At 45.0% G+C, this 20202-nt stretch overlaps 1 protein-coding gene across 3 annotated transcripts in view; it reads right to left on the bottom strand.

The window, feature by feature from the left end:
- The window catches only part of EML6 (EMAP like 6), a 175782-nt gene that overhangs the window by 39008 nt on the left and 116572 nt on the right, over positions 1 to 20202 (bottom strand). For all 3 annotated transcript variants that reach the window (XM_077925440.1, XM_028725094.2, XM_077925441.1), the window contains 6 exons: positions 17448 to 17600; positions 15853 to 15984; positions 14963 to 15051; positions 13350 to 13526; positions 13018 to 13219; positions 11787 to 11913 (listed from right to left, as the gene is read on the bottom strand). In XM_077925440.1, coding sequence (XP_077781566.1) covers positions 11787 to 11913; positions 13018 to 13219; positions 13350 to 13526; positions 14963 to 15051; positions 15853 to 15984; positions 17448 to 17600 — 880 coding nt within the window. The remainder of the gene's footprint in view (positions 1 to 11786; positions 11914 to 13017; positions 13220 to 13349; positions 13527 to 14962; positions 15052 to 15852; positions 15985 to 17447; positions 17601 to 20202) is intronic.

Consider the following 20202-nt stretch of genomic DNA (forward strand, 5'->3'; position numbering starts at 1 on the left):
TCTGGGCACCACAGTTCAAGAAGGACACTGACAAACTGGAACATGTCCAGAGGAGGGCAACCAAAATGGTCAAAGGCCTGGAAACGATGCCTTATGAGGAACGGCTAAGGGAGCTGGGCATGTTTAGCCTGGAGAAGAGGAGGTTAAGGGGTGATATGATAGCCATGTTCAAACATATAAAAGGATGTCATATAGAGGAGGGAGAAAGGTTGTTTTCTGCTGCTCCAGAGAAGCAGACACGGAGCAATGGATCCAAACTACAAGAAAGAAGATTCCACCTAAACATTAGGAAGAACTTCCTGACAGTAAGAGCTGTTCTACAGTGGAATTTGCTGCCAAGGAGTGTGGTGGAGTCTCCTTCTTTGGAGGTCTTTAAGCAGAGGCTTGACAACCATATGTCAGGAGTGCTCTGATGGTGTTTCCTGCTTGGCAGGGGGTTGGACTCGATGGCCCTTGTGGTCTATTCCAACTCTATGATTCTATGAAAAAGTTTAGGCATTTCTCCTAAAAGTACCTTCTGCACGCACAAATGAACCAACTTTACACAAACCAGTTAGTCTCAAGCATTCAAGTCGCGATGCAAACAAAACATATGGGAGCCATTTTGAAAGGTAAGTCACATATCAGCTAGTAGTTAGTATTGGCAATAGCATAAGCGACTTCTGGAAGGTGCGGCGGTCCTATCGTTTGTATGCAGCATAAAAGGATTACAAAGAAATCTGATAATAACGTCTGAACAGGGAAATGATGGAAGGATCTTTCATGAGACAGGCTAGTGCCCAGGAGGCAACCCTTTTTCTCAGACACAGTAGACCAACAGAAGAGATACAGCAAAGCACTGTTGGTGGGGTTGCATATACTCTACAAGGCGCTGTCTTAATACTTCATATTTGAGTTGAGGCATGCTTGCCAAAAAAGGATGCCCGTACTGTGTTGGTTGTATTAGAGCAGCCTTTCTCAACCTGTGGGTCCCCAGATGTTGATGAACTACAACTCCCATCACCCCTAGCTAGCAAGGCCAGAGCTCAGGGATGATGGGAGTTGTAGTCCAACAACATCTGGGGACCCACAGGTTGAGAACCGCTGTATTAGAGAAAGGCAGCAGGGGGAGAGAGCAGAGCAATTAATGTGCCTTGTGCAATTAACTTTCTGTTTAAGGGTCACTTCCCCACTGGTTATCATAGAGGTTATTTGTTCACCCGGCCATGCAATTCAAAACAGACGGATGCTTAAAACAAGGGATACAAGTCAGCTGTTAGTAAAAGGCAAAATGCAAAGGCTTTGCAATGCCCCACATATCAGTAACATCAAACAACTGCAGACATCAGAAGTACCATCAACAATATGGCCTGCTTGGTTAAAGCGATTCAAGTCTGGCGCATATAAATATCTTTCTCATCCAAGGTACAATTCATTCGTGTCCTAAATATAAAACTGTATGGCTTACAATTGCCCTGGCTTGTCCGGGACAGTCGCGCTACTGACCAAATGGTCCCGTGGTGTGGGAGCACTTCTCTTAGGACTCCCACACCGCGAGACTGTTCCTGTGGCTCCTTTGATAAGTGCCCCACTCCTAAATTAAGCAGACAGAGCAAGGGGCGGAGAGCCAATCAGAGGAGCAAGAAAAAGAAGGAAGGGGACGAGAAAGGAGGAGATGGAGGGGAGGGAGAGATAGCAAAACGAGAAGGGAAAGAAGAAAAACGGGGGGGGGGGGGAGAGGAGAGAGAAACATCCATTAATTTTCTCAGTGTAATGCACATACTAAAATCACCGCAGGATTTATATGCCCAGACCCGCCTTGTTAAAACAATCGTTACAATACAAATTTCTCTTCTCTCTTTCTGCTGTAGAGGAAAGCCCTGAATTGGAAGGAAACAACAAAACATTTGGAGAAAGAAGAATCAAGGTCTACGAAGTTTTAGGGATGCAGAAATGAGGTTCAAAACAGCAGCTCTTTAAAAACAATTCTCAATCAACTCCTCAAAATGGACCATGTTATGTACTGAGTTGAATAGGATCCAAAATGCAGCAGTCTGATTGGTCCTAGAACAATAGGATTCAGAATGCAGCAGTCTGATTGGTCCTAGAACAATGCAGCAGTATGATTGGTCTGCAGGAGCCACCCAATCCAGCTCCAGGCAGAAGTGAATCCACAACCTGGTTGGCCTACAGGAGAATTCCGGAATTAGCCAATCACGTGCGGCCCATTGTGTAAATAATGTATATAAAGAAGATACTTTGAGGGGACTTTCATTCCTCCTCACCACTATGAGCTGAATAAAGAGCATTAAATCCACGCTCGACTCTGAATATATTTCAGACCAGGTAATGGAACTCAACTGCATTTTTTTCCCTTTTTGGGTGTGTAAGCATGACCCAGCCTGGAATGTTTTAAGGTTAAAACCCAAGTGTTTGTGGAGCATATTCAATGTAGCACTATGGCTAAGGTTCCCTCAGTGTAAGGATTTCTCCTTGTGCGACAAAAAATTCTTCCCCTGTCCTCCTCAGCACACTTCCTATGTTGGCTTTGGGTCCCACTGCAACTCTCCAGAGCAGATTTGAAAACAGCATGAGACTTTGCGGGGGGGGGGGGGGGGAGCTTTGGCGTCCGTCCATCGCTTCATAAACTGTGCTTTATGAAGGCTTGGAAAATTAAATACAACCCCTAGGTGCCAATACTATTTCTCACAAGTATACAGTTCCTCTGCGCACAAACCACATTGTGCTGAAGATGGAGAGAGCTGGTATCTTGTAGATTTGGTTTGTTTTTAATGCACGAAATTTCTAGCCCTCATAGCTGCGACCTATGAGGATCCAAGTCATTTTTCTCTTGCTCTACGACCAGTCAGAGAGGCCCTGTGAAGACGCCACCAAAAACTGAAGCAGGCCTTATGGGTCAGGGAAGGCTCTCTTCTGTAGTGGCTCCTCGAGTCTAGAAATAACTTACCTAGGGAGATGTCCATAGCCTGTAAGCTTCCTAAAGCATTTTTTAAATAATGGGGTTGCTGAGGCTAAATGTGCATTCAAACAACTGGTGGCCGGTTGAAATAATCTATTGGACTCTGTTACATTTAACTTTATTGAATATTACTGGATAGGTTTGGTTTGTAACGCCATTTAGATTTGTTGCTAAAGCTTTTTTTATGTTTAGTAAGCTGTTGCAACAATCTCGTATTGTTAGCCAATTGAGTATACTGTAAAGCAAGGTAAAAAGTCATGAGAATAATTGGAAGGTTGCCCATAGTTTTCCAGGCCTGCGGGAGATCAGGCTGAGCTGGTCTCAGCTGGTTCACGTGTCTAACAAAAGTCCACCATGGCAGCAGCAAAGGCTTCCAATGGCCTCTCCTTGGCTTCTAATGGTCCAGCAAACACTTTTTGGCAAGAGATGCAGCAGAAACTGTGGTTTCAATTTTCAATCCGCATTGTTGGAGCTGTCTGAATGCTCCTATTGTTTGTAAGAAGAGAGAGAGAGAGAGGGAGAGGGAGAGGGAGAGAGAGAGAGAGACTCTCCTTCCTTTTCCAGCTTCTGGAAACTCAGCATTTAAAAACCCCAGGGGACAACATGGAAGATATTCTTGGCATCTAGCCTGGATGGCTGCTGCAGGCTCTGGAACTACAGCTGCTGTGGTTGATGAGGATTGACATGTGTTCCTCCGTATAAGTGGCACATACAAATATTGGCTGGTGAGCAGAGGAGTGGATACAGATGGCAGATGCTTGCAGAGGTGTGAAAAGCAAGACTGTAGTGGTGTGTGGGGAGAGGAGGCTAAGACTCGAGGCCAGAACCTGGGCGTGGGGTGGTCTTCAAGAAAGAATGCATCAAGTCAGGGAAAGAGAGGAGTTGCTTGGCTGGGAGGAAACTAATCTCTTTCAGGAAGGTGACAAAACACACCTCCCTCCTTCCGAAAGCAGAAACCGAACAGGTTAAACAGCACTGACAAATACGTTTTTGGGGGCAAGGAATTCAAATCTGCTATTATTTTAGTGACTGGACAATATTTAGCTTGGTTAAGTCTACATCTGATGAAGAAGCACATAAAATTTTATGAATTATCTTTTTGAAAGAATTATCTTTTTTGAAAAATCCAGGTAATGCTAAATAATAATATTAACATATAACTGCAAATACTTCGCAATCATTTTAATGATTTCTATGCAGTTTTACACACATACTACTTCCCAAGCAAAACTAAACCATATTAATTTAACAAAGATATCTTTTGAATTCCCAAATCATGTTACAACTTTTTAGAACCCTTCATTTTTGAAAACTGAAACATTCAACACAGGCAAGTAGCAGCTTGCTCATTGCTGGCTTGTTGTTATTTTACTCTGTGCAACGTAGTTTCTTATAGGAATCTGGTGACTTTGACAGCCAATGCAGTGGTCAGACAGCCGGATCTGGAGAAGACAAACCTAGAGAAGACAAATCTGGATTCGGCCATAAACCTTTTGGAGCAAACTGGGGCCAGTTGCTATGAGAAAAATTGAATTGCTACCAACCCACACAAAATTGTTTCTGTAGATAAAAGGTATATAGTAGGGGAACCATGAACATCAACCTAAGTTATCTGAAGAGTGATGGGATACAAATGTTTTAAAAATGTAATTCTTAGTAGTTTCCAGTAGATTTCTTGGAAATACACGAGTGGCTTCAATTAAAGGATCTCACTGTGTCTCACTGACCTGGTTCACACAGCATGGTAAGCCAAGCAAAAAATGTTAGCTGCCACTCGTGGTTCTCAAGGACTAAGTACAGTGGTACCTTGGGTTAAGTACTTAATTCGTTCCGGAGGTCCGTTCTTAACCTGAAACTGTTCTTAACCTGAGGTACCACTTTAGCTAATGGGGCCTCCTGCTGCTGCCGTTCCGCTGGAGCACGATTTCTGTTCTTATCCCGAAGCAAAGTTCTTAACCTGAAGCACTATTTTTGGGTTAGCGGAGTCTGTAACCTGAAGTGTATGTAACCTGAAGCGTATGTAACCCGAGGTACCACTGTATAGCCATGATTCCAGGTTGAGATCACATACCAGGTCGCCTCAGTGTGGCTCAGGAGTTTTTAAAAGCAAAACAGGGTGGAGTAAAACAGCTGCAAATGCGTCTTGGGGAGTCCACCCATTTGAGCAATCCCAGTAAGCCGTAGTTCGGCTTGTCATGTTGTGCGAACCAAGCCACTGCAAAGGGCTCTGCTAATGGATTAACACACTTTTCAGTTTAGGATGTGCTGACATTTCCGGGACACAGAACACACTGTACCAACAGTGTAAGACAAGCGAGACCTGGAACAAAATATTGCCGCATATCGCGACGCCTAACAGAAGCACTCTTCCTGCCAGCCAACTAGCCAGCAACCATATCCTTCTCCTGGAATACTATAAGCTGCAAAGAGCTCAAAGCAGAGCAACCCAGCTTTCCATTTTTATTTTCCACACTCAACACACTGTCTACTAAGTATACACAGTTGTTACTGGGCCATCTGGAGATATATATTTTATTATCCTTTAGGTTTTTTAAAAATGATTTTTCATAACTGTACACATCCCAGGATTCTCTTGAGCATGCTGTTGCTTCCTCCTCACTACTTAGTGGTGCCATTCAGGTTCAACTCCTGTGGGTGCTCACCATCCAAGTTTGCAATTAGAGGGAGCGATGCTTGAAAGGGCCCGATGCGTTGATTCCAACACCATCCACGAGTAAGGATGTTTCAAAACAAAACAAGCAAGACCTGAGTTCTCAGCGTGGCCACGTAACATATTGTAACAGTGGGTTGTATCCGACGAAGTCATCCCATTCCAGCAAGGAATATCCCTTGTGTGATGGAACTTCCTTCCTGTCTCTTCTTCCTGCACCCCTTCCACCACCACACCTTGCAAATCTGCTCCAGTGAGCTGGGGAAAACACTAGAACAGACTGAGGGGTCATGAAGAGGGAGGAGAAAGAGGGCAAGTTCCACTCCATAATTGGAAGTCCTTGCAAAGACAAGACAACTTCATCCGCCATAACTCAATCTGCTTATTTGTTCTCTGAAGATCTGTTTCTTTCATTTGTGGGCGGGGAGCCAAGGGGTTATGGCAAAGGTATCATACAATTAGGGGGAATCTGAAGAGAGGGAGAGGCAACACCATGCAGGTGTGCTTGGAAGGAGAAGGAAAGTCCCAGCCATTTGAAAGAAGAATCTGGTCAGGTACGGACTGCCAGGGGGACAAGCTGCCAACAAAAAGTGTGGGTTTTGTGGTCAAGTCTGGGTCTGCAGTTTGGAGAAGAGTCAGAGTTATGGAGGGGAGACTGTGAGGGGAGAGACTTCATCAGGCAAGGCTTCCTTCCACCCACCTTGCCCCACCCTCCAGTCTCTGCTTCTCAATTTGTATTGTATTATTTTATGCACTGCGACTTGCCGTAGTTTTACTGATTATAGTTTAGAAACTATTTATTATAACTGTTAAGAGTGGATTTCTGTTTAATTTTTATATGCTGATATTTAATATTATTCAATAGTATTCTAATGGATTGTTGAATATTACTTGATATGATATACCGTATTTTTCGCTCCATAAGGCGCACCTGACCATAAGGCGCACCTACTTGGGGGGGGGGGAGGAATTCAAGAAAAAATATATGCAGCTCTTGGGGGCTTTTGCGGGAGTGGGGGAAGTGAGAGAGCCTCGTTCTGTCCCTTCCCCCACCTCCCGCAAAAGCCAGGGATAGCCGCGCGAAGCCTCCCCAGGGCAGCGGGATGAAGGCTCCCCGCGGCTGGCAGTGGGGGAAGCGCGCCTTTCCCCCACCGCCAGCCCCACAAGCTCAGGGAGCAGCCTTTCTGCTGCTCCCTGACCTGCTCTTTGGGGAAAGCCACCGCCAGCCCCAAAGAACAGGTCGGGGAGCAGCGGAAAGGCTGCTCCCAGAGCTTGTTGGGACTGGCGAGGGAAGCCCGGGTCCCCCCCCCCCCCAGCCCCAGGGACCACACATTCGCTCCATAAGATGCACAGACATTTCCCCTTAGATTTTAAGAGGAAAAAGGTGTGTCTTATGGAGCGGAAAATACGGTAAGTTGCTTATTTTAAAGTTACGTTTTATTATCACATTTTTGTATTGGATTAGATTGTTATAAGGTGTAATGGGAATTGGGGTTGCTTGTGTGTGTAAACCACCAACTGCTCCAAGCTGCTTGGGGTGGTTGCGCCTTTCCCTGGCTGAGCAGCCCTTAGGCATGGCTGCTTCAGTCGCTGGCAGAATCTGTCAGTGGGCGTTTCCTAAACTTCTTCCAACATAAAAATTCCTTGACGCCCAGTCTCCGCCTAGATTCTCTGCGCGGAAGCCTTCTGTGCAGAGTGGGCGTGCCAAGCGGGGGTCCGGTGCTCTCCCCGCTGATCTCACTTGAAGAGTCTCGGAGCCCTCCCTCCGAAGTGCTCTCAGCCTCCCCTTTCTTCCTGGTGTCCCCTTGATTGCCTTCCCCAGCGGAAGCTCTCTCTCTCTCCTTGCTGGTCCCCTCCCCTGCACCATTGGGGCGACCTCCCTCTCCTCTGGTCTCTGATGGCAGTTCCCTGACATAAGGTGTACATTCTTTGTTTCTTCAGCTTGCAAACCGCCTTGGGTATTGTAAGATAGAAAGGCGGTGTACAAATTAAAAGTGAAAAAAATGGAGCCCATTTCCATGTTGCTCACAGGAAGCAGCAGCAGCAGCATGTTGTGACTATTATGGTGCCTCTGCTACACCAGAGGGCCTCCTGAGCCAGCTGATAGTGTTTCCATGGAGATCTGCCACAGCATATTAACTGCCTTTTGCTGGCAAGGAAGGTGCCAACGTGAAGGAGAGGACAGAGGAATCGCACGTATCCTGTATTCAAGGAGTAGCAGTGACTGCTCTGCACACATCACAGGCAGTAAATAAAGACAATGCAGAGAGTGGAGGCCTCTTGCAGCCCTGGAGAAACAGTGCCAGCTAGATCCACGAGTAAACTCTGAATCCTTTGTGCTGTTCCAGCTAAGCAAAACAACTCTAAGCCCCGCTTATTCAACACAAAAGCAGTTTACAGCTGCTTAGCAGCACTGGAGTGGCAAACAGAAGCACCCAAAACGTTCTGCTAAACCTATTATTTTGGCTCGTTGTTTTCTGAGCCTGCTTTCCACAGACCCTGTTGTCGCTTTGCCTTCCTCTCGTGTTCAAACAAAAATTAAAAGGCTACCTTTCAAACAGCACGAAGGTACCGGTTTTGCATCAAGTAAATACCCTAGGATTTTTTTTATATAAAAAAACCTTCCACAGAATCTGAAAGAAAAATGCACTCGCATCCATACTGTTTTTTTTAATGCAGACAGCAATCTTCCTGTACCTCCCATTAATTCTCCATTGCACATATGACGTTCTCCTCCAAATCACAGCCTTCCCACTCGTCCCCCTCCCTCAATCCTGATTTTCTCATAGCAGGGATATTCCGAAATGGAGAGGGAATGATATAATCCCGAGGCAGTTCTTTTAGACATTCTGGTCTCCCAACACATTTAATCTCACATGGAGAGGAATTTCAAGATCAGGCTTGAAATGTGGTCTTGCTGGCTGACAAGGCTTTCACATGGTGGCAGCAAGAGATAACAGGCAGAGCCAGCCCACTCGTGAGGCAGGGGAAGGAAGCTGCCTCAGGTGGCAGAAGCCCAAGAGGCAGCACCTTTGCAGGCACCCTGCCACCTCCACCACCAGTGGAGATGTGGCGCCAGCAACAGTGCTGGCTTCCAGTGAAATTTCGCCAAAATATTCTGAGATCTCGCGAAACTCGCATGAAACTCTGCCGGAGCCTACCATTGCTGCTGTGCAACCCAGGTAAGGGAGGCTGAGGCAGGACGCCATGCCTCTCTTGAATAAATGCCATCCTTATGTGAAACTGATGAGGTACAGTCACTGTTTGAGGATGCAATCAGCACCCATGCCTCTTGGATAACGTAAGAATTGGGCTTCCGGTCCATCCTGCCTTAATGGAGGCAGCCCCCATGACAGCGAGGGATCGTCGGAAAATGAAAAACAAGGATGACAGAGGGCAAATCATCCTTGTAAATTCCCTCCAGAGACAGGGGGAAGGGGCTTCACTCACAGTTCGTCTCAGTACTTGGCTCTCACTCCAGCACTGAATGCAGGAGGCAGGGAGGCGCTGAGTTCAAAAACAATTTGCCTGGTGAAAACCCTCCTATGCCGCCATTAAGAAGCAGAGGTTCTCTGTTTAATTGGATATTTAATTGACTTTAAAGTATCAGCGCGTGATGGAAAAGGGCTGCAACAACATATTGCAGAACATATCAGCTACATGGATCAAAGGTTTGAACTGAGATAAGATTTTCTTCTGTGTGAGAGCTGGTTGGGGAGAGGGAAGCACACAGTTTGTTTATTCTAAGTTTATTTTATATATTTATCATTTGGCAACCCTCCCCGGAATGCAAGAAAAAAAGGTATTTACAAGTGAGGAAGGGACGTCGGAGTAATATTGATATTAACAAGCAAAGATGGAAACTATGTGTGATCTGAAATGAAGAAAGGAGGGAGAGGGGAAGCTCAAGTATGACTGTGTTGGAAAGTTACAGATAGGTAGCCGTGTTGGTCTGCCATAGTCAAAACAAAAAAAATTCCTTCCAGTAGCACCTTAAAGACCAACTAAGTTAGTTCTTGGTATGAGCTTTCGTGTGCATGCACACGAAAGCTCATACCAAGAACTAACTTAGTTGGTCTTTAAGGTGCTACTGGAAGGAATTTTTTTTGTGTTGGAAAGACAGAGTAATTCCCCTCACCTCTGCTTAAAAACAACAGACAAGGAAAAAAGAGACTGAGATTTGTTTGCGTTACTGATGGAATGTAATCTAAAACATAGTTTAATTGGGCCATAAATCTCTAGCTGGAAGGAAAAGAATCTGGGGGCTGTGATAAGAACGCTGCAGAGATTCTGAGTGTTGGAAAGGAATATTAAATCTTCAGCGGGTTCAAAAACTGCCCACCTTTTCCTAGGCTGAGGGGTAAATAGCGAAGATCTGTGACATGTTTTACTAGTGAGACAGAATGGCTTCTACCAGACTGTCGCTTGTTCTGAGACATTGAAGCAAGGAATGGAGAGATAAGACCTCTGAGAAACTTCAAGATTCAGTTCCGCCTGAAGTCACAATGGGAAAGAACAACAGCTGGGAAGTAACAGAGACAACACCATATATGGACAGAAGGAATATCCATGGACATAATAGTTTTCACACGCAGGGCAGAAAAAAGATAAAAGTCTGAGTTCCTCACCTGAAGCTTTATAAATTTATATATTATAACAACATGAATGGAATCATTAATTATGTAGCTGCTGACTAAAGGATTCTTATTATAACTGAAATGCAAATGACATTAATTAAGATTATGGAACACAGTGATATAAGATCGGAAATGCACCCAAACTACCATGCGGGAACCACTTTAACTAAAATGTATTAATTGGAAGACAATCGGCAATTTGATAATTGTATAATTTGGGAATTGTTATTCTTATAATTTTTTGAATTATGGTGCTGGAGAAGACTCTTGAGAGTCCCATGGACTGCAAGAAGATCAAACGCATCCATTCTTAAGGAAATCAGCCCTGAGTGCTCACTGGAAGGACAGATCGTGAAGCTGAGGCTCCAGTACTTTGGCCACCTCATGAGAAGAGAAGACTCCCTGGAGAAGACACTGATGCTGGGAAAGATGGAGGGCACAAGGAGAAGGGGGAGACAGAGGACGAGATGGGTGGATAGTGTTTTCGAGGTTACCAGCATGAGTTTGACCAAACTGCGGGAGGTAGTGGAGGAGAGAGGTGCCTGGCGTGCTCTGGTCCATGGGGTCACGAAGAGTCGGACACGACTAAACGACTAAACAACAACAAAATTCTTATAATTTGGCTATTATCGGGGGTATATTGGAAAACTAATAAAAAGTGTTTTTTAAAAAAAGATAACGTAAGAATTGGACCTAGCAGATAAGATGGCCAGCTCTTGACCCAGAGACAGGAAGTTTTGTTTTATCAGCTTCATGCTATTTTTATATGCATTACTTCTATAGTTCATTTTATCCTTCAAACCATCCTGCCCCCTGCCACTGCTTCTTGTAGCAAGCGGGGCTCCTGTTCTGCTACACAGATTGTGGAGAAAGGAAGGTGGCAGAATGGGCTGCTGGAGTAGAGGCTTGTCTCCTGAATAGCGTCTTGATTTCCCCAAGCTATTAAAACAATAGACAAAGTTGCCAGGCCAAACTCTGGCATAAGAACCATAAACTTTGCGAGTTGATGAAAAGATCCGCAATGTAACTACAACCGCTGAAAGTTTTTTTGTTTAATAAAAGAAAAAATACTACCCCAAATGCAAACCCAGAACCATGGGGAAAGGTTTTTCTTTTCCACTTCCATTTGAAAGAAGTACATGGTAGAATTCCCAGTTATAAGGACAATACAGATTGGTGGTACCTGGAATACATTATTTCAGCACAATATTTAGAAAAGCTAGAATTTAGATTTGGTAGATATAGCAGCATCCAAATAAGGGAGATGACAGCTGGAGATTTAAAAACACAATACGTATCAACACCCACATTGAACTTTAAGGTATATGCAGAAGAACTTTTAAAAAATGGATGATTGCAATATAACGCCTTGAAATAAACATGTTTCATTGCAAAGAGGAAGTGCATTAGTTTGCAGAGTAACGTGGATTCTCAATGTAGGTTTTGGAGCTGTGTGGAACAGCAGGCCCCTTGATGAAACAACGAAGAGAAGTAACTGAGCGCCTCCCCATTGCCATACCTTTCCTCCACGGAAACCTCCTTCAGCTGCTGGTGCGGTTTTGTGCCCTCCATCTCTCGGATGCTCACGGCGTAGATCTTCGTGGTGTAGTCAATCGCTTTTTCTTTTGCAACGTCACTGTCATAACCTTTGATGGATGCAAAATGGAACGTGACACTTGTTTAGGTGCTTGCAATATTGCAGCATAGAAATTAACGTGAGCATGGTTCATTAAGCACAAAGCATGTTTCCTCATCATCTAAGGAAAAACAAAACAAAAAAGAGGCCACTGCCATGACAGTTTAAAACTTGTAAATATTAGGGTGGTCCAAGGTGTTAGAATTCCTGCTCCATGATTGCAGTCATGGGATTTTTGTCTTTCACATGACGGTATATGTTTTGACTCCACAGAGTGGGAAGTGATGGAGACAGGATGTTTGTGTTACTGTGTTCCGTGGGGACTATTGTCCTTTGTTTTTCTCTCTCTTTGCTGTCTGATGCTAGAGAGAGAGGGAGCCATGTTGCAGCGCTCCGTGTGGGTTTATATGTAAATAAAGTAGATTAGCCAAAATGCTGAGTTGCTGAGGTCTGTTATGCAACTGCGAAGACTCTGCGGATCCTTAAGTGTGCCGATGTCTGTTGGCATCGGTTGCTGTGATGTTCGGGCTGAAGAAAGCTTATGAAGTTCCTGAACAATCGCTCAGGAGGGAGAGAACATGCCAGTCAGGCATGTGTCTCTGGCAGGGTCCTACTCGAGTGTAGCTGAACTCCTGACACAAGGTCCTCTCTGATTAACTTATTTAGCAAACTTGGTAATACAGAACTGATTGATCATCATCTTCTTGTCTCTTGCCCATTTACATACAACCCGCGATAAGTTGGGACAATTCAGGGCTGCGCCATTTTAGAACGCAGGGCTGGGCCAACATAGCTTTAAATGCTGCTCCAAATTGGGGGGGGGGGGGGACCTTCCTGCAAGTAGTAAACTAGCAGAAAGGTGACACAAAGCCCTCGCCCGGATATGGTAGCTTATTACACCAAGAGGTTTTTATTTTCACGGGGAAGCATTCAAAAATATGGCATCCCCTTGCTCACCTAAGAAGGGGATGTCACCTCCTCCTCTTCCTGCATAATGTGTGGAATGACTCTTAAGTGAACAAAAAGCCCATAAATCTGGTCTCAACTGCTCCTGTATGGATGCATGGCGTGAAGTTTGGAAGTGTAACAAATAAAAAAACATAGGCAACGTTACCTCCATCCTCTTCGGCATCCGTGTCCGACTCCTCGCTGTCCACTAGTTTGCTTTCTTGGGTGCCCACAAATTCTCGAGTCCAGATCATCAGAGCAGTGTCGGCTCCTCCCACCGTCAGAAGCACAGAGTCATTGTGTAACCAGCGGGCATTAGTCACATGGGCGCTGTGCCCCACGTACTTCTTGAACTTAGCGTGCTGACCCTGCAAGAAACCAAGAGGATTCCTTCTGCTTATTCCCCACCTTCCCTTAAAACACACGATGCCTCCATTTGCCAGCGTGCTTTTGGAACGTGTATAAAGAGTTCAAAACCTGAGCTGTATTGTACATTACCTTGACCGGGTATCTGAAGAGCTTTACGAACCCAAAATCATCCCCTGTAGCTAAGAGCGTGCGATCTTTGGTGAGAGAAGCTGCGTTGATAACAGTGACGTCGCTGTGCATTGGCCAAATCCCTTCGCAGGTAGGACCAAGGACGCATGTCCACGTGTCCCACTCGATCTTCTCAATCTGAAAAGATATATATATATATATGGAATCCATAAATGTAAGAGCAGCTCACATCCTCTAGGGAATTGATTCTTGCAGCATACACTTTTACAGAGTGGGCGAATTGTTCCTCCAGCTGCTCATTTTGTTCCAAAGATGTAGTGCAGTTAAATGTGCCTCAAATAAAGGGCAGTGATTGCAGCAGGCTCATTAAAAATACAAAATCACTGTGTGCTGTTCCATGCAACCCTATTTTTAAAACTTGAACTACTAAGCTCACGGCTGGATTTCTTTTCTTTTTTTAAAAAAAAATGTCTTGCAAGAAACCCAAAGATTCTTTATTTCAAAGCAGAACCAAAGGTTAAAAATACATGATATGGGAGATGGAAGAAGGAACCAGACGTTGCAGGTGCTTCCAGGCTATTTTCTGATGGTATTCCAATTCACAATGCGGGATTGTTGATTTGGAGCTCTTGCGCAACAAACCCACTTCCTCTCCAAACTGGACTTTTTGCGATCAGGAAACTGATGGGGAAATGCCCTGGAAAGTGTGGGATGATAATTGCTTGATACAGCATTGTCTAACCTCCCCACAAACAAATTGGAATGATACTCAATAAATAGTCAATCTCATCTAACCTCTCTACCAATTTTGGGCAAACCAATCACAATGAATGTCATACAAATATTATAACAACAGCAGCAACAGAAGCAACAACTATTATTATTATATTATTATTTTTAAACAGGTTGTCTGAAAGTGCACACCCATATGAGCCTATTGAGAAATATTTCCCACTGAGTGAAGTCAGACTTACTCTCAAGTAAACAAAGAATCAGCAAAATAATTCAGAGAAATACAATTGGGAGAGGGGTCATTTCACATTGCATTACTGGATCAAGTTCACCAAGAAATTTCTCATTGCATTACTGGATCAAGTTCACCAAGTTTTGTTTGAATCACTGTTTCTCCCTAGGCATTTCCTCAAAAATATTTTGATTTCTAAAGTATTTCTCACAATATACACATTTCAAAAGTTATACCTTCCCCCACCCCCCACCCCAAAATACAAATTTGGGTATGTTTTTGGGACAAGAACTGCACTGTAAAATCCAGAGAAGTGTGAAACCTGAAGGATAGTTGTGTTCCTTTCATTTCATACATTAGTCTAGGTTTTGCAGATCCAGTCAGTTCACAAGAAAACTGGCAAAAACCAAATTCAGGTGGCACTGCTGGGAGTTGTAGTCAAAACCTTCTGGAGGCTAGTACAGTATAAGACAGCTCAGAGGACCAGGCTGATCACAAACTAGCTTTGGCGAAGACAAATAGGAAACTCTGCAAACCAAGCTGTACACTATGCTCTTATTCTATTGGAGAGCAAGCAAACAACAACAACAATATATAAAACTTTGAAAGTTCAATTCATGACATATTCCACCATCCCTTTCATTCCTACCTCGGTGGATCTTATAACATGCCTCTTTCCTCTCGGAGCTTCAAAAAAGAATTGTTCTTTGGCACCAGAATTGACTTGCAATAGCTTCCCTTGATCAAAAAGAAAGAGGATATTATGACAAGGCTCTCTCACTATTAAATTAAGATATGGTTTGACAAAGAAGGGTAAATTCCCTTTATGGTTTGTTGTGACAAAGAACTAAAACCTAGTTATTCAGCACTTACAAAAATAACTGTAGTCTTCATCAAGGGAGAAATTACCTCTGGATTCCACTAACAGCGAGGACAGGTGTAAGATTTTAGAAGAGTGGAGAGGCCCAGAAAGCTTTCTCAAAGCATTCCATCTAAATATACCATTCGTCTTCAGAGTAGAACTTTGGGGAGAAACTGTCCTACAAGTCTGTAGTGGAAGTCAAGTGTACGAGATGATGATTGGCTGCCCTGCTGTGAGGTCACCAAAAAACCTCCGCCCACATTCCGACAGCAGTTCTGCATTAACTTTTCCACTGACATCACTAGCTGAATTGTGCCCAGTTTATATAACACACGCTCTGAGTCTGTAGGTGGTGTTAATTGGCCAAGGAAAGCTTGCATTGATGAATAATAATGACGAATAATGATTTGGCTGCTTAAAATGGAGATCTGAAGTAACCGTTTCACCTCCCTCATCGGAAGTGTTTTACCCAATAGACATATTTTTGTTTGTTTTAAATGTTATTTTAGGCCCTGGTGTCAAAATGCACTTGGCTCATGTTGAAATATGTAATATAATGTTGAGGTTGTCTGGATATTTTGATTTCCAGGAGACACATGTTTTGTAGCACGTCGAAAAGAACTATGAAATCTGTTTCACTGGAGACCAGGCTAGGACACATATTCAAGGTTTTTTACCTCTTGAATCCCAGTCAATGTGCGTGACGTAGCTCGATGCCCCTTTGCAGATGCCAACTCTTTTGCTGGTAAGCACATTGTAAATATCTACAAAATTATCATGGGAAGCCACTGCCAGGTATTTCCCTGCATCTGTAAAAGAAAGAATATTCAAGTAAATTACGGCATGGTATTCACTGCGGTTTTCTTTTTATTTCCATTGCAGAAGCATGGGGGAATGTTGCTGAGTTATAAAACACAGTGGTACCTTGGTTCTCGAACTACTTAGTTGCCGAACAGATCGGCTCCTGAATCCCACAAACCCGGAAGTGTTCTGGTTTGCGAACGTTTTTCAGAAGCTGAACGTCTGATGCAGCTTCTGCTTGAGTGCAGGGAGCTCCTGCAGCCAATCAGAAGCCGCGCCTTGGTTGTCAAACGGTTTCAGGAGTTGAATGGACTCCCGGAATGGATTAAGTTCGAGAACCAAGATAGCACTGTAATGGTAAAGTAGCAAGCAAAAGGAAAGAACGTGGTAAAGGTAATGCAGTGCTACTCTGTTTTCATTTTGTATTTTTATGCTGCAAACCACCCTGCGATCTTTGGATGAAGGGCGGTATACAAATGTAATAAATTGTAATAATAATAATTTATTATTTATACCCCGCCCATCTGGCTGGGTCTCCTCAGCCACTCTGGGCGGCTTCCAGCTGAATATTAAAAACAATACAGCATCAGACATTAAAAGCTTCCCTAAACAGGGCTGCCTTCAGATTATTTCTAAAAGTCTGGTAGTTGTTGTTCTCTTTGACATCTGATGGGAGAGCGTTCCACAGGGCGGGTGCCACTACTGAGAAGGCCCTCTGCCTGGTTCCCTGTAACCTCACTGCTTGCAGCAAGGGAACCTCCAGAAGGCCCTCGGCGCTGGACCTCAGTGTCCGGGCTGGATGATGGGGGTGGAGACGCTCCTTTGGGTATACAGGACCGAGGCCGTTTAGGGCTTTGTAAATAATAATAATTCATATACCCCTCCCACCCACAGCACCGGAGTCTTTCACGTGCAAGTTTCACTTCATGCTGACAGCAGTTTCCTTGCAACATTATGCGTCTGCATGTTTTATTACAAGGAAACGTGACCGTTGGGAGGAACTGAGATGTCACCCGTCACTACAAACAGCAGAGAAAACATCGGGGACAATGAAGCACAGAGAAGAAGAGTTAACTGCTGGAGAGGTCTGAGAAATAGGATGTGGCCTGTGGTCTACCTGCTGGAGGAACTAGTAGGACCTGCAATAAAATGTTGCAGCATGGAGTGTTCCGTTCAGGGTCCCAGCCAGTCATGCCCTTTTCTAATACATTCCGTTCTGTTCACTGCCTCCAATCAGTCAGTGTTCTGTGTCAGTTCTCATTAAGATTCTTTTCCTAAAGATTATTTGCATTTCTGCAAATCTTTGGGTTCCCCAAAGTCTGCTGCTACCTCTCTCTTGAACAAGGATGGTGCAGTTTTCAATTTTTCCAAATTTTCATAGAAACCCAAAGAGAAAAATAATTGACTAAACTCGGTATTTTGTAACACTGCATAGTAAAAGCCTTTCATTAAGAAGTTATTTCTTCTGCACCTCGGGAAAATTTGATGTCAGAGATCATTTCCTTTCTGTGATGGAAGGAAAGCATATCTTCTACGGTATCAGCATTCACTACCAGAAAACTCCCGTCGTTCAAGCCGACAGCCAAGGCTTTCCCATCGGGGGAGAAGGCACAGCACCGTCCTCCTGGAAAAAAGACATTTAGAGAGAGTTTCTGCAATTAATCCAGAATGCGGCAGCTAGACTGATGACTGGGAGTGGCCGCCGGGACCACATAACACCGTTTCAGAGAGATCTGCATTGGCTCCCAGTACGTTTCCGAGCACAATTCAAAATGTTGGTGCTGACCTTTAAAGCCCTAAACGGCCTCGGCCCAGTATACCTGAAGGAGCGTCTCCACCCCCATCGTTCAGCCCGGACACTGAGATCCAGCGCCGAGGGCCTTCTGGAGGTTCCCTCATTGTGAGAAGTAAGGTTACAGGGAACCAGGCAGAGGGCCTTCTCGGTAGTGGCGCCTGCCCTGTGGAATGCCCTCCCAGCAGATGTCAAAGCAATAAACAACTATTTTACTTTTAAAAGTCATCTGAAGGCAGCCCTCTTTAGGGAAGTTTTTAATGTTTGATGCTGTACTGTTTTTAATATTCAGTTGGAAGCCGCCCAGAGTGGCTGGGGAAACCCAGCCAGATGGGCGGGGTATAAATAATAAATTATTATTATTATTATTATTATTATTATTATTATTATTATTATTATTATTTAGGGCTTCGATGCCGAGGAAGGCAGCAGTCAATGCAGAATAATCAGCATCCTAGAATTAGCCAGTGTCTTAGGGGAAGGGCTGCAGCTTGGTGGGATAGCATTTGCTTTCCATGCAAAAGGTCAATCCCTGACAACTCTAGGTAGGGCTGCCTGAAAACCTGGAGAGCTGCTGCCAGTCAGTTTAGACAACACTGCACTAGATGGACCAAAAGTCTGACACAGTATCGGAAAGTTTCCTGTATCCCTAATAACTATGCATGTTGTTGTTGGAATGCATGTGACTTGAGAGACAATGGAGTGCACCGCCAGGGGTGAAATCAAACCGTTGCGCTAGCAGCACCGAAGTGACCACCTCGGGGTGCAAGCCTGGGCAGTATGTATGGAGGTCCTGGGGTGCCCAGACAACAAGATATCCTGCTCAGCCTTGCTGATGTGGTCCAAAGGAAAGCAGAGCCATATGCTTTGAACCAGCTTGGCTGCAGGAGTTGCTGGAATCATCATCATCATCATCATCATCTATTATTTATACCAGGGGTCTGCAACCTTTAAGACAAAAAGAGCCACTTGGACCCGTTTCCGAAGAAAAACAACAACTGGGAGCCGCAAAACTCGTCATTATAAAAATAACTTTTTTGTCACTTTTTTTTTATTTCTTTGTTTGACCCCTCAGAATTACTCCTCCTCATAGAAATAAACGTTAAATTAACAAGTTACCTTTTTTGTGTGTTTGTTCTTCACTCCCCTTCAAAACAGTGACCAGCGTACATGCCCCCTTTCAATGCAGTGACCAGCGTACATGCCCCTTACAATGTAGCGGGCGGGCGGGAAGGTGACATCGGGATGGTGCGTGACTAATGCACGCACCGCCCCCATGCGATGTCACAGCCAGTACAGTGCCCGCCACAGTGGGGAGTGTCGGGGCGCACAATGCGCCTCCTCCCCTCGCTAGTATCCGCCCCGGAGCCGCGGCAAAGGTGTAAAAGAGCCACATGCGGCTCCGGAGCCGCAGGTTGCAGACCCCTGATTTATACCCTGCCCATCTGGCTGGGTTTCCCCAGCCACTCTGGGTGGCTCCCAATTGAGTGTTAAAAACAATACAGTAAGGTAAAGGTAAAGGTACCCCTGCCCGTACGGGCCAGTCTTGACAGACTCTAGGGTTGTGCGCCCATCTCACTCAAGAGGCCGGGGGCCAGCGCTGTCCGGAGACACTTCCGGGTCACGTGGCCAGCGTGACATCGCTGCTCTGGCAAGCCAGAGCCGCACACGGAAACGCTGTTTACCTTCCCGCTAGTAAGCGGTCCCTATTTATCTACTTGCACCCGGGGGTGCTTTCGAACTGCTAGGTTGGCAGGCGCTGGGACCGAACAACGGGAGCGCACCCCGCTGCGGGGATTCGAACCGCCGACCTTTTGATCGGCAAGCCCTAGGCGCTGAGGCTTTTACCCACAGCGCCACCTGCGTCCCCAAAAAACAATACAGTATTAAATATTAAAAACTTCCCTAAACAGGGCTGCCTTCAGCTGTCTTTTAAAAGTAAGATAATTGCTTATTGCCTTGACATCTGATGGGAGGGCGTTCCACAGGGTGGGCGCCACTACCGAGAAGGCCCTCTGCCTGGTTCCCTGTAACCTCACTTCTCACAGGGAGGGAACCGCCAGAAGGCCCTCGGCGCTGGATCTCAGTGTCCGGGTTTAATGATGGGGGTGGAGATGTTCCTTCAGGTATACAGGACCGAGGCCGTTTAGGGCTTTAAAGGTCAGCACCAACCCTTTGAATTGTGCTTGGAAATGTATGAGGCACCATCCAACCATTTTAGGGACTCCACTCTGAATATGTTTTAAGGTTTTCTCTCAAATACAAGCCACAAGACAGTGGAAGTCTAGGATCAGAGTTTGCCTTCTCTTAGATGAGATACCTTCCCAGGTTAATGAGCTCCATCTGCCTCCCACTTCCCTCTAGAGCATGTGCATCTGCTCTCTTGACCACTGGACCTGTTAGAATTCCTGATCTATTATTGCAGTCATGGGAT

Source organism: Podarcis muralis, chromosome 3, assembly GCF_964188315.1.
Source record: "Podarcis muralis chromosome 3, rPodMur119.hap1.1, whole genome shotgun sequence".
Classification (NCBI taxonomy): domain Eukaryota; kingdom Metazoa; phylum Chordata; class Lepidosauria; order Squamata; family Lacertidae; genus Podarcis; species Podarcis muralis.